Source organism: Zonotrichia leucophrys, chromosome 2, assembly GCF_028769735.1.
Source record: "Zonotrichia leucophrys gambelii isolate GWCS_2022_RI chromosome 2, RI_Zleu_2.0, whole genome shotgun sequence".
NCBI classification, from domain to species: Eukaryota; Metazoa; Chordata; class Aves; order Passeriformes; family Passerellidae; genus Zonotrichia; species Zonotrichia leucophrys.
In genome coordinates, this window is record NC_088171.1 from 25,657,312 (window position 1) to 25,671,684 (window position 14,373).

The window sequence follows — 14,373 nt, forward strand, 5'->3', positions numbered from 1 at the left end:
CAGAATGCTGTCCTGGAGAAGAGTGGGTTGCCTCCCACATGAAGAGTGCCCTGGAGATTTTTTAGAGTTGTTTTTTTCCTGAACTGCACTAGTTAAAAGGCATCTGCGGGCAGAGCATCTCTTCCCATTGCAGCCAATAAATCAGCCATGGCCAGTCTGAAAGGAAGTGTGGGTGCTTCTCCAGCTGAGGAAAAACACCCTGGACTAGTTCTTTTAATATAAGTGTATGGGCAGCACCAGAAGGTAATCAGTGGTTAATAAAGCTTAATGTGTATGCAGCCCATGGAGGTAACTCTTAATTTGTTTTGATTGCTGGTGTGTCTGTCCTCACTTTCATCAAAAGAGCGTGGTGATATCCAAGAGCGGCATTTCAACACCCGAAATGCTCCTCATATAAATAGAACAGGCAGATCAGCATGACTGAGTGATAAAATTACCTTCTGGTCTTCAGAAACTTCAGCATGCAACTGTGCTCTAGGCACCTCAGCGTGCCCCTGTTCACAGCACAAACAGACCTGTTTGGAAATGGATTTGGAGGAGACACACAAAGAGGGAGAGAGCACAAAGGGGAAAATGACTCGAGCTGCAGCTGAAAAGTTGGTGAAAAAAGCTTTTCTTGAAGCCCTGAAGTCCAATGACTCTGAAACACTGGAAGAGCTCTTGAGCCAAAAGAAAATAGACGTGGACACAGTGTTTGAAGTGGAAGATGAAAACCTGATTCTGGCATCCTACAAACAAGGTAAATGTGGCAGCATTCCCCAGACAGGAAGCAGAGGGGTTTGAGTGATTTTCAAGGATCTCTGGCCTTTTATCTCTTCTGAAGCTGCAGCACAAGCGGATCCACAGGCAGGACCGTCTCGGCAGGCTCACATGGTCAGGGCCACTGCAGCAGGGGAGCTCCTCAGCTCTGTGGGCTCGGAGAGGGGCAGCCCAGAGCCAGGCTGACCTCCCTGCTGCAGCTGCAGGAGATTGCAGAAACAGGAGCCCTTTGCCATTTCCTCTCTGAGAACTCAGGTGCAAAGCCCTGAATGGACACATGCAGGTGTATGAATGGGATGTGTGCATTTCTTGCATGAACCCATTCACATGTACAGATTTTTTAGAAACATAAAATATCCCCGTCTTCCATTTTCAATGGAAGTAAAGTGGATTCTCCCTAGCTGAAGGGAACTAAGGAAATCCTGTGGATCTTGGATGTTGCTGGATGTGAGAAGGTTTATTTTTCCAAATGACAGAAAGTGAGGATGTGGTAGTTTATCAAAACAGAAAAAATAATCTGGAATAAACAACTAGAACAATCAACACAACATCTGTTCTGCAGTGTAGAAAACCCAAACCATTTCCCAGCCAGACACTGAAAGAGCTTCCAAAACCTTACAACTTAAAGCAATAAACCATGTTTGCTCTTTGCTAAAATCAACATTCTTCATGACCTACTTGCTAACAGACTCTTCTTGTGTATTTAGAAAGCAGTAATGGTCAGTCTCTGCCAGAAGTTAATCATATGTGGAGATAAACAGCTCCAGTAGCAGCAGCAGAACAGCAAATGCACTTTCTCTTCTGTGGCAAAAAGAAGGAACTATCTCATCTCTTCTCCTTTTCTGTATTTACCCCTTATTTAATGATTTTTTTCCTGCTCTTTTGATTTCTTAAGGGCAAGGATGGTACAGTCATTATGTACTTCCCTTAGGAACAGTGTCTGAACTAAGCCACAGTGTGCTGAATTTATCTTAAAATAGATCTTAGTCTGTCCTCAGTAGACTAAAATGCAATCTGGTTGTGGTTTGAGACTACAGGATTAATGAACAGATTTTTAATCACAGATCATTTTACTGCAATCAGTAACTGGTCTCTTTTGAAGAATCCTCTTTGTTTTCCAAAAAGTAGAGAGAGAGGAAAATGCACCCTTATGGCCTAAATCACAGTATTGTATTCACTTTGCCTGAAAGGCAGGAAGAACTTCTATCAAAACACTTATGTAAATTTTACTTTGGTTCTGAATGATAGATAACTGATATGCAAGGGGGATTTCCTCAAGGATGAAGAGGGGAGAAAAATTCACCACCCCACCATTCTGGCAGTCTGATCTTTGCCATAGCCCTCAGTGATGAAGTGGAAAAGAGATGTCATGGGTGACAGAGTGACTTTTCTTCCTCTCTTCCAAAGAGGCTGAGAGCTTTCAAAGATGCTGATCTTGCTTACAGCACGGCTTCTTCATGTTACTAGCCACAGAAACAGGGAATCTGAATGAGGTCTCCCATGGGGGCCACATCTGCTTCCTGCCCAGTGTCCATCCCTGTCCCTCTGAGCTCAGAGATCTCAGCAGGTTTGGGCAGAGGACATGGGAGAGGCTCCCTGGGGATGTCTGAGCACAACTCACTTGCAAGCAGCACAGAAATACATTGTGTACTCAGGCAGGAAAATTGCGGCTATTAAATGTGATAACTTGGCTTCTAAGTATCACTTTCCTGCTGTTAATGTACAATTTATGACCTGTATCTGGCCATAAATGGAAGGCCCAGCTCTCTGTGGGATAAGCCTGAAGTGTATCACAGGTCACCAGCAGCAAGGGGGAACACTGCACATGCAGCTGGGCAGGGAGGGGATTTAAGAATCTTGCTCTGCTATATGCAGAGACTTTGGGATACTTTTGGGTTTAACCTATACCACCTTCCCTATGCCTGGCTTGAGGGGGTGTGAAGAGGAGGATGGCAGTGTGACCTGCACAGTCAGCAGGGTCAGTGTCCCCAGAGGAGGCTGTCACCCTGCCCAGGCACCCCGGGGCCTCAGGGCTGCTGCTCTTGCCTTTCACAGTGTGGGCTCCTTCAGGACTGGGCTTGGCAGTCCCAACAATTTGGGAGTACCTGACATGGTCTACAGTTTTTGCCCCTCTCTGAAAATATACTTGTATTTTATCTAGGAGGGAAGAAAAACTTTAATCCCAGAGACTAAAATAGAATATTTGAATTAATTTGACCTCTCTTTACATCTCTAATATTTTTCTGTGTTTTTTACATGATAACATATTCCAGCCAGGCAGTTGTCCAAGGAGAAATAGATAAATCAAACCCAGAGAATTTTTTAGTCACATTCTAGCTAAGATGAAGGCATTGTATATATATTAAAGAAATTAGACTTCTCTTGCCCTTCTGCACATTATTATGATGCTTTACTTTTCTTAAACAAGTGACTATAGTAATCACTTCTGGGACTGTATCTGTGCCCTCATTAAGCACATAGTCCTAATTTGGGAACAAGTATTCTTGTGTTGTTTGGCCTTACATCTGTTTGTAAATAAAAAAAAAATAAAAAAAAAACACTGTAAAATTTTCTGAGAAAAAAATACAAATATTTTACAGCCAAATTTCATGCTGAAGTGTCACTGCCTCTATTTGGCTCTTCAGCCTAATTTATATCAGCATCCAATCTCCTCTCTCTGTGCTCCTCAGGGCAGTAGTTGGGGTGTATTGCCAGGGGCCATCTATGTGCAATGCATCCCTGGAGGTCTGAATCCAGATGCTGACATGCAAGATCCTGCCACCTCCCACACCAAAACAGTAGGATGAGCTATCTGCCGAGTCACTGTCCTAAATAAATGCTGTCATTCCAATGCCCCCTTTGTTCAGCTATTGGCAGGCTGGAGATCCCACTTCCCCCATGTTTTTTAGCTGTTGGCAATTCAAACCCTCTAAGCATTTTTTTAAAATTGATTTGTTTAACCTATACCAGTCACAAAAAAGTCTAATAGCTTCTTTCAGAGTTCATCTACACAGGATTATCTCTCCAAAAGGCAGGCTATTCAGTACACACAGTAACAGTGCTTAATGAAAATGAAGTTACGCTTGAGAGAACTTTGTGTGTACTATGCTGGTGAAATTACAGTAAATTACATTTAAACTCCAACCCTTTCTTCCCCTTCAATTGTTCTCAATAGGTGGATAGTCCTAAGAAAAGTCTTTGCCAAGGCTGGTAACACATTCTCACTTTGTACAGGGTACTGGCTTCCCAGCTACAAATTAAAAATCTCCTGGGCAACTGGGCTTCACATAGCTGTCATGTATGGCCACCTGGAGAGTGTCCTGGTCCTCCTCAACCACAAAGCTACAATCAACTGCCGGCCCAATGGGAAAGCTGCCATCCACATCGCCTGTGAGATGGCAAATGTTGAGTGTCTCAAGATCCTCTGCAACCACGGGGCCAAGCTGAACTGCTTCTCAATGAGCGGCCAGGCGCCCTTGCACTTCTGCACCACACGCACCTCCATGCCCTGTGCCCAGCAGCTGCTCTGCAGAGGTAAGGGAAAGCTCTGGAGTGCCTCTCCTGGCATGGGCATGGGCTGGGCTTTCTCTTAGGAGGCAATTCCTCAAAATAGATGTGTATTTATCCCTTCTATCCACAGGTGTCTCATGTCTTCATCTCAGGTTCCTTGTCTTCACCTCTTTGATCAGAGCAAGTTTCTCCTATACTGTTTCCTCACCTCACCCATCTTTCCCTTTCCCTGGCCACTGGTCCTTACTCCAAGATTGTTTCCCATTTCAGCGTCTCCAGTCCACTGCCCAATCAGTCCATCAGCAGCAGAGCTCCTCTGAAACAGGGAGTTTCTGTGTCTCTTGGGGGATTTTTCCATCTTTTTCACCTAGGTTTACTTTTGAGCTACTTTCATATGAAAGGGCATCCCTCATTTCCTTTCTTTTTTCAAATTTTCTGGACCTGAGTAAAATTTTTCAAACCGCTTGGTTTTTGAGATCTGGCCTTGAAAAACTGGATGCAGTTTTTTGTACCATCTTTTCATTTGTCATGAATGCAGCCAAACTCATGCCTGGAGGGGGAAAAGGGTATTATATAAGATTTTTGTTTTCCCATAGTAAGGTGCATTATGCTTCTGGTCATCTGCAACAAATGAGGCCATGAATAGATGTAATTCTTCCATAAATATATTTATCACACACTATTTCCTGAACAGAAGGGCAGTGACAAAGGACAGAGTAAAAGAAATAGAGTTCAAGTCCTTAGTTACAGAGAGACTCCCCTGTTTATCACACTGTGCCATGGCAATACAAATGATTTTGGGTTGGTTTTGTTACATGTGTTGTTATTGAAAGCTTTTCCTGAGATGCAGAGCCCAAGTGCAAAGTCCATGCTTCGTGGGCAAGGCAATCTGCAGTCATAAATGAATAACAACATTGCTTTTCTTCTTCTGGAAAGATACATATTATTTTGTTTGGTAGAAAGGAAAATAAATGCTGCCAGTTGTATCCTGCCCAAAGCAAACAGTCCTGACAGCAGGAGTTGAATTTGCTTACATAGAAAAGCTCAAAAGTCAAATGTACTCTTATGAAAGGCAGCAGAGGATGAATGCAAGTGAAAGGATGTATTCTGCAGGCTTTCTCCACCCACCCATCAACAGCATAATAGTACTTTAAAAGCCACCCTTCCTCCCAAAGCACTCTTTAAGCTCTGATTTCTATGTGAGCTGAATACTGACACTCCAAATAGAGTGGGATAGGTCTGGAGCAAACCCTGTCAGGGGTGCACATTCACAGAGCAGCACCCCCAAGAGCTGAGGCCAGGGTGCCAGTTAATATCCCTGCCCCAAAGTTTCCAAGGTGCATCTTTCCCCTGCCATCTCACTCAGTGATGTCCCTTGGGACCCATCCAGGCCATTGCAGTTCATCCCCTCTGGCTGGGGCCAGGGGGATCAGCAAGCAGCGCTGATCCCACGTTTGGTCACCGCCTCCAGACTCGGGTTGCCGATGCCGCCTCGGGGACACCGGACACGACCGACACTGAGCACGGCTTAGCAGCATTAGCACGGGGGTTTCCAGCCCAGAGGCGGCGTCTGCCCCTGCCCTGCCCCGCTCCCGGCTCGCAGCTCGGCAGATGGTGCTGTTGCTCCAGCCGAGACAGCGCGCTGGTCCCACTCCGCAGCGCTTCGGGTCGGGATCCGGCCCCGCCGGGGACCCTGCAATGGGTTCTTTAATATCATCCACGGTCTGTCCTAAAATGTCCTTTCATCCAGGCTGGCGTTAACGAAGTGCTGCAGGGAGTGTTTTCAGGGTACAGAGCAGAGCAGTTCGGAGTAGGAGTAATGATCTCCTTCCTCCACCAGTTCTCAAATTATAGGAAAAAGCATTTTATGCAGAAATTTGGGCTTGCTCTGAAATAGAATGTTTAGATAAGATCTTCCTTGGGGCCAGCATAGAAGCTGGATCCAAGAACCTTAAGTTTCTAAGAGTTTCCCTGGAGACTGAACCAATGCAGGATCAATGCTATTTGCATTTACACATGTGTCTTTCATACCAGCAGCCCACCCTGAGCTTCTCCTTGGGAAGAAGGGCCCATACAGAGAGAAGACCAAACAAGTGTTTCATTGCCTTCATCTTCCCCCATCATCTTTCTTTGGCAGGGGCAAATGTGAACATAAGAACAAACAACAAGGACGAGGAGACTCCTCTGCACGTCGCTGCGCGTTTGGGTGTCCCAGAGCTCGTGGCCTTTTACGTGGAGCAGGGAGCACAGGTGGATGCTCTCAATGCCTACATGGAGACTCCCCTGGCCTGTGCAGCCTACTGGGCCCTTCACTACAAGGATCAGATATACAGCCAGGACCACCACCTCATCTGCCGCATGCTCCTGGACTACAAAGCTGAAGTGAATGCTCGTGATGAGGATTTCAAATCCCCGCTCCACAAAGCTGCCTGGAACTGTGATCACGTCCTGGTGCACATGCTGCTGGAGGCAGGAGCAGAAGCAAACATCATGGATGTCAATGGCTGTGCACCCCTACAGTATATCATAAAAGTGACGTCTGTGCGGCCAGCTGCTCAGCCAGACATCTGCTACCAGCTGCTGCTGAACCATGGGGCAGCTAGGATATACCCTCTGCAATTCCACAAGGTTAAGCATGTCTTCGTACAGCAGGGGCTTGGAGAGGGGTGGTGTCTTGAGCAGGAATGGGATGAGAGATCCAGACTATCTGGATTTGCTGGAGTCCTGTCAGTCTGAGCCCAGAATGCCTAGAATATTGTGAGATGCCCTACTGTAAGAGTGGTATCATGTAACCATTTAACTGAAGTGAAATTACAGTTGCTTGCACCAGAAACCAGACACAGATCTAATTTTTGCTCTTAACCAACCTGGAATGCCAAAATCTAAATGCTGGTTGAAGCCTAATTTTTCAGAGCAGATTTATTTTCTCATTTCAGAGAAGCCACGTCCCTTTGTCAAACCTGGCTTTCAGATTCACATTCTCATTTCAGAGAACCCACATCCCTTTGTCAGACCTGGCTTCATACAGGTTTAACTGAGTTCTGTGAAATGTGCATTTCATGGTCTCCACCAAAGATTAGAGATGAGACAACTTGATTCAGTTTGTCACATCTGACATCTAAAAATGTATTCAAATCTATTAAAGATGAAATGCATCTTAATAAAGCTTTGGATTATTCCCAGGAAATGTGAGAATTAAGGAGAAGGGCCTGGGCTCATAGCTGATGACCAAAAAAAGAGAAAAAAGTATTGCAAGAGAGATCCTAAAAAGTTTTTAAACACCTGCAAAGCCCACGACACTGACAAAAGTACCTAAGAGTGTTGTTATATCAGATAACTAAGTAAGCTTGCTGAAGTCAGGACTTATTCTCTCTCATCCAATACCCTAAGCAACAGTTTTCAGTTCCCTGACTGTATATGTAAAGTTTTAACAAGCCAAACAACCAGAAGCCTTTGAATAAAATGCCAAAATTTTGATTCTGCCCTCTTGAGTCCAGCATGACCAGGCCCTGTGTGTAGCAGGACAATGCTTATTCTCCTAGAGGGTATTTGAGAGCAGGGTCTGAAGTCTCTTCTTCCTCCATCTTATTGCATGAAGTGGGTCTCTCTTCCAAACCATCATTTGCCCATCTGTAAAAATGTAGGATATTTACCCCAGAGGGATGTTCTGCAGGGTTTTTTTGTGAAACCTGGAGAGTGCATGAGACAAAATTGGGTTAATACAGTGTTATTCTCTGCATATGGGTGACAATAGACTGGATATTTTTCCTGTTGAGCTAAAATTACTGGGCAGAACAGTTGTGTCAGGGTCCTTCCTTGTGTGGCTTGAAAGCCTTACTTCTGAACTGTCTCTTCTTATGGTCATATTTTAAATTTTTCTCTAATAATGCATTTTTTATTCATATAATGGAATTTTTTCTGTTCCTGAGCTGCATGTGCTGAAGCAAGAATTTTTGTGCATGGCTTTGCCTGGTGTTGAGTCAACCCAGCTATGGACAAGCTAACTCTAGATTTGGGTGATAAAGCCCACCCCATCTAGACATCTGTGGAGATCTAAGCCAGCATTTCCAGCCCTGCCTTCCTGGGGCTGCTCATGTTCTCCTCATCCTGCCTGCAGGTGCTGCAAGCCTGCCACTCCCACCCCAGGGCTGTGGAGGTCGTTGTCAACTCCTATGAACACATCAAATCGACATATAAGTGGAAAGCAGCCATACCTGAGGATGTCTTGGAGGTAAGCTCTCCAAGGGTTATAACTGAGTAAAATCCAGGCTTATTATTTGCATAACCCACACCAAACCATTAGAAAGAGGTAATTATTATTGTTATTCACTTTTGAAAGAGAATAACATCTCAGAGGATGGGGACTTCCCCACTTACGATCTCTCATTTGACAAAAGCATATCACTCACTGAAAAAATACATATTTTTGATTTTTGATATTTTAATTGCGATGTCATCCTTTGGAGCACCCCCTGTCAATGGTACAGCAGGAGCTCAGCTGTCCCTGTACTCAGCTAGTGAAAAGATTCTGGCTGTGATTGGTGTTTTTTCAGATTTTTCAATATGTATATTTATATTTCTTTTAATTCAGCAAATATTTTTAAAGGGCCAAATTACATGGGTATGACTATGTAACTCTAGGTTTTGTTGCATGGGTCAGATTTCTGTGAACAGGATGAGTTAGCTGCAAATGCAAGGGAGAATTTAAATGAAAAGTAAGAAATTAAAGAGGAAAATACGTGGTCAGAAGGCAAAACTGTGGGACAAATGACATGCTTTGACATAGCTGTCCCTTTAATTCAAAAATCCTCGCTCCAAATATTCTGGTTGCCCTAAAACAGACTTTTGGTTTATTTTACAGCGGCACCAGGATTTCTATGACTCTTTGTTCACTGTGTGCAGCAATTCCCCACGGTCCCTGATGCACCTGTGCAGGTGTGCTATTCGGGCAATACTGTCGGAAAGGTGCCATCGACAAGTGCCCTTGCTCTCCATTCCCGTGTCCATGAAGAAATACTTGCTGCTGGAACCAGAGGGAATCATCTACTGAGGCACCACGGGGCAGGCACCGGCATCTCCCTTCCCGGATCCAGGAGCCTCTGTGGGTGCCAGAGCTCCAGGCACAATCCTGACACAGCCCTGAGTGTGTGTGTCCATTGGCTGGCCAGGCTGGGCTGGCATTCACTGGCTCTCCTGGAGCTGCTCTCTTTCCCTGCATTGGGAAACCACGGCTGCAGTTTGCACTGGGGAGGCAGAGCTGGAAAAGCCCCTGCTGCAAACTCACCCAGGACACACACTGCTCTGTTCAGCCTAGCTTAAACAATGCTGCTGCTTCCTGCAGTGCTTCTACCACTGCCTGCTAGATAGCATTAGATTAAATATGAGCAACCTTTGGTATTGTTTCACAATGGCTTTCTGCAGCTGTCATTTTGGGAGTAAAAGAAAGGATACTGTCAAAAAATAAGTCACAGAAATGCCTTCCCAGAATGAAATAGGCAAACAGCTTTGGTTTGTGACCACAGACAGGCCTTCAGTAGTTTCTGTGTTTTCCTGTGCACTGACTCTCAATTCAGTGTTAGCTCACTCTTCACTACCTGTCTGATTCTTATAAATCTTTGTCATAATGATCCTTTCTTAATTGCAAGAATTTTTTTTCCTTTATCAACCACAGTATGTAAACAAGTAGAAACAGGCAGCCCTGAAATTTCTGTATGTTGATACTGGGTAGCTTTGAGCAAATACTGTCTCTGTTTCTGCTCTCACTGTGATCAATGATAAATTAATATCCTGGTGTTAAGAAAGGCAGGTAAAAAAAGCTTTCCCCCAAAGCCTGCATAGCTGTACTTGTACCCATCCCTAATATCTCTCAGAATTATGTTGGATGTGATCGGGGAAGCGTAACACCCTTCTCTTCATTGACTATAAAATGAACCTAGCCTGCTAGCATGTACTATTCACCTCATTTTTGGCAGCTGGGTGCAGGTGAGAGGAATCCCACATTAACCAAAAGGTGTTTCCAAGATAAGATGTGTTGCCTGTGCTGTTACAGACCTGCCAGGCCCCCTGATTTGCAGTTCCTGTGCTTTTGGACCTGCTAGCACTGGTTTCCTTTACTTGAGCAAGCTACTTTCTCCAGTCCAGGAGGACGAAATGCAGAGCAGTGGCATTTCACACAGCAAGTATCCCACACCAAGCACAAGTGTGTGACCTGGCCTACAGGCAAACCCTCATTTTCTTCCCTTTTTTAGTTTGATGCAACCCATCTGGGCTGTTCCACTTTTTTTGGATTCGAACAATTCTGGGCTCTCTGAAAAGAGAGGTAAGCCAGGCCCACACTGGGAGCCAGTAACTCCTGACTTCTCATTGCTTCTCTGACTGTGAAGCTGTCAGTCCCAATCATTTTTGTTATCACTTTGCAAGACAGCCCAGAGCACACTAGGCTCTTCCCAGACAAACCAGAGCAGCCAAGCTGTTCAAGTGTCTCTGTGTCTCACACAGTGGCAACAACAGCATTTGAAGAAACACACAGATTGTTTAGTGTTACAAATATCTTCCCTCTCCTCTCCTCTCCTCTCCTCTCCTCTCCTCTCCTCTCCCTCTCTCTCTCCTCTCCTCTCCTCTCTCTCTCCTCCTCTCCTCTCCTCTCCTCTCCTCTCCTCTCCTCTCCTCTCCTCTCCTCTCCTCTCCTCTCCTCTCCTCTCCTCTCCTCTCCTCTCCTCTCCTCTCCTCTCCTCTCCTCTCCTCTCCTCTCCTCTCCTCTCCTCTCCTCTCAGTTTTCATCAATTAAAGCTTGTACACTGTGTACAAGAATCCAGTTCATGTGTCTGTTTATGTTTAACCAGACAGCAATGAAGATTGCTATTTAACAGTTTCCCATTCCAATAAGGAATTTCAAAGTGAACACAGACCATGAGTAAATGTTTTCTTATGTGAATAAAGTTGTAAAATAGGTCCCTGTGATTCACTAAGCCAATGATAGATTTCCATACAGCTGCAGAGATGTCTCTATCAGAGATACTACAGTAACTTACTGGGGAGAATAATCAGCATCTGAGACAGGTTTTCTATAGAAAAATCAGCTTGAGACATGTTCTGATCAATGGGATCCACTGGATTCTGCACTGCAGAAAAAGATTGAATTTGGAAAGATGAAAAAGCATAGGTTATCTAAACCCACTGTTTTTCTAGGCGATGCATGTCTAAGTCAGGCATAAGGAAGAAGATTTGCCAGCTGGTCGAGTCAAGAAATATTTGTTGCTTTCTTAACAGTCTGACAATGGGGCAAGCTGGGCAGTGCAGAAGAGACAGATGGAGGTAGCTGATATTATTGGAAACACATCCCCACACTGGCTCCTTCTGAAATTCTGCATCTGGCAAAGGGAGGTTTAAGGCAGAACAATAGCAGTGTTTGCTGACCTGTCGTAGCCAGGACTCTCTTGCTGAGAGAGAAAAATAAAGGCTGTCACCAGTGTTCCCTCTGATCCTCTCCCTCTGCAGTGAACACACTTAATTTTTATTCTGTGGGCACCCAGGCTCACTTCCAAGCTTTGTACCAAGCAGGTGCCAGATTATAGCCATTGTGGTATCTGACAGGGAGCACAGTGGGATCAGCCTGATTATAGTCATAGGAATTTGCAAGCTGTTAAAAACACTAGAGAACATCACTATCACAGAAAAAAGACCTGATTGATGCACTTTAATTGCTTTTGTTGTTGAAGTTAGAAAGACCAAGAGTAAGCAAACCTTACTATTTGTAGTATTAGCACTTTTTTCTTCTGTTACTGTACTCTATTCCCACACACTGGATGGAGTTGATCATGTGAGATGTGGGAGTACCTGACAATAAGATCATCATTTATTAAATTCATGGGATGCACAAAGGAGGCACAAAGGAAGGATCTCTTTTCTGTGGTTACCAGTGACAGGACCCAAGGGAATGGCCTGAAGTGTCAGGGAGATTTAAGCTGGATATGAGAAAAATGTTCTTGCCCCAGAGGGTGTTTGGGCACTGGAAGAGGCTCCTCGGGGAAGTGACCACAGCAGCAAGACTCACAGAGTTCAAGAAGTGTTTGGACAATGCCCTCAGGCTCTTGTTGTGGCTCTTTGAAATGGTCCAATGAAGGGACAGGAGTCGGACTCAATGATCCTTGTGGGTCCCTTCCAACTCAGCAGATTCTGTGATTCTGCAATTCTGTGATTCTGTGAGATGTCTTGAAATTTCATACCATCATATAATTCCTGATTGTGCTTTTGTATTTTCAAAGCCTCATCAGATTGGATGATTCCACCTGGAAGAGAGACCTCTACACCACAAGTTTGAGTACAGTCATGGCCTAAAATGACAGAAAATTGTTTTCAGGGTTGTTTGGTGTCCTCTGTGAAATAAATTGCTTTTTTCCTTTTGGCTTCTTAGTAGAGATGTAGATATGTTTGAAACATATCCACTCTATTCCATGGCCTATCAGAATATTTAAAGCACAAATGGGTGCAAAGAATGAACGATCCTTTCCCATTCCCATTGGCAACCCTTTCCCAGAGCTCCCTTAATGACTTCTCAATGGGTAACAGTGAGATTCTAGGTTTTTAGATTCTAGGTTTCAGGTCTTTGTGGTTTTGAGAAATTGTATATAAAGAGATGTTCTTAAGCCACATGCACTGTGGACAAAAGAAGTTACCCATTCTATGACCATAGGGACACTCTGCATGTATTTGGGGACCCATGCAGCTGTTCATGGAAATATGGGCATCCTCCTTGGAAAGTGCTCTTGCAATAATTTTAAACTTAGCCCCTGATGTCTGCTGGGTCCAGCTTTACCCAAAACTCCAATAATTTATCCGTGGAGAGTGTGTAGGTGAAACTGAAGTCTAACAGTGTTCAGGACTGTATTTCCCTGCAAAATCTTTATAAGTCTGTTCATACTTAGTCAGCTTTTAGATACTAGGACAAGGAGTCTAAAAGAACCTGGATGGTTTATCTCTCCAGCATTGCTGCCTGTCCTGATGGCATTATGCCTGTAAGTGTTCTGGCATCAATGACATTTTATCTATTCAAAACCACTAACCATCTTTAAAAGAAAAATTTCTCATCTTTTTATTGTGCAACATCTTACAGCCTATATACCAGTTTTGACAGAATCAAGTTAACTGCTGTGGTCATGAATTTATAGAAATCTCCCAGACTGAGCAAGACTGACTATTTTTGTAAAATGTCAGGAATACAAATATTAGGCAGCAGGGGAAAAGGTCTGGTCTGCCATGAAAGGTGGCAGCTTTACTTCTAGCTGCAAGCACTGCTGGATCAATTAGGGTGATCACAGGGGCTCAGCTCATTCATATTTAAGGAACGTCCTTTGAAAAACCACTAATGCTTCTGGCAGCAGATTTTGCTCATGGGACAAATACCTTTAAATTAAACATACAAGAGTTCAGTCTTTGAGATGAAAGGGAAGATTGAAACAGTCTGGGGTGGTCTATGCTATTATATATCTTTATTAAACTCTCAGAGGACAAAGAGGCACGCCGGGTTTGCAGGGCTGGAAGGTTTGCAGGGCTCTTGAAGGGCTGCTGGTTTTTTTTCTGTAACACTTCACGATACACATGGGTCAGACAGAGCAATATTTCCATTTACTTTCACATATGCCAATAGAATTTCCCTGTAATCCCTAGGGTTTGCTTTTCTACTAAATAGTGCAGAACATGCTGTTAGCAGAGATGCCAAAGCCTAGCTAGTGTCTGACACCTAAACCTCCTCAGGAGTTACATTAAAGCACTGGAAAGATCGACCACAGCCTCTCTTTGTAGAGAGGCAGGGACCTCTGGCACAGCAGATGAGTGGGTCAGAAAAGATTGCTGTATGCAGCAACCATCAGATGAAATCTGTTGGCTGCTCAGAAATTTGTTTCTGACTCTTTCTCCAAATACGTCTGAAGCTTCATAGGACACAGTGTAGGAGTGACAGTGGACATCATGCATTCCAATGATTTGTTTGATTTTAATACACAGTTAACTTTTTCTTTTTTAACATGTACCAGCTGTGTGTTGCCCCTCACCTTGCAGAGGCACCCCATAGAGTGCTGCTAAATTACAATTAAGGCATTTTAAATG

General features: G+C 44.2%; 1 protein-coding gene across 1 annotated transcript; it reads left to right on the forward strand.

Moving 5' to 3' along the window:
• The first annotated feature begins 525 nt into the window (after window positions 1-525).
• Window positions 526-9,319, forward strand: ASB4 (ankyrin repeat and SOCS box containing 4). Its single transcript, XM_064703299.1, has 5 exons — window positions 526-739; window positions 3,994-4,293; window positions 6,407-6,897; window positions 8,387-8,500; window positions 9,131-9,319. Exons 1-5 carry the CDS (start codon window positions 526-528, stop codon window positions 9,317-9,319), a joined length of 1,308 nt encoding a protein of 435 aa, XP_064559369.1.
• The last annotated feature ends 5,054 nt before the right edge of the window (window positions 9,320-14,373 follow it).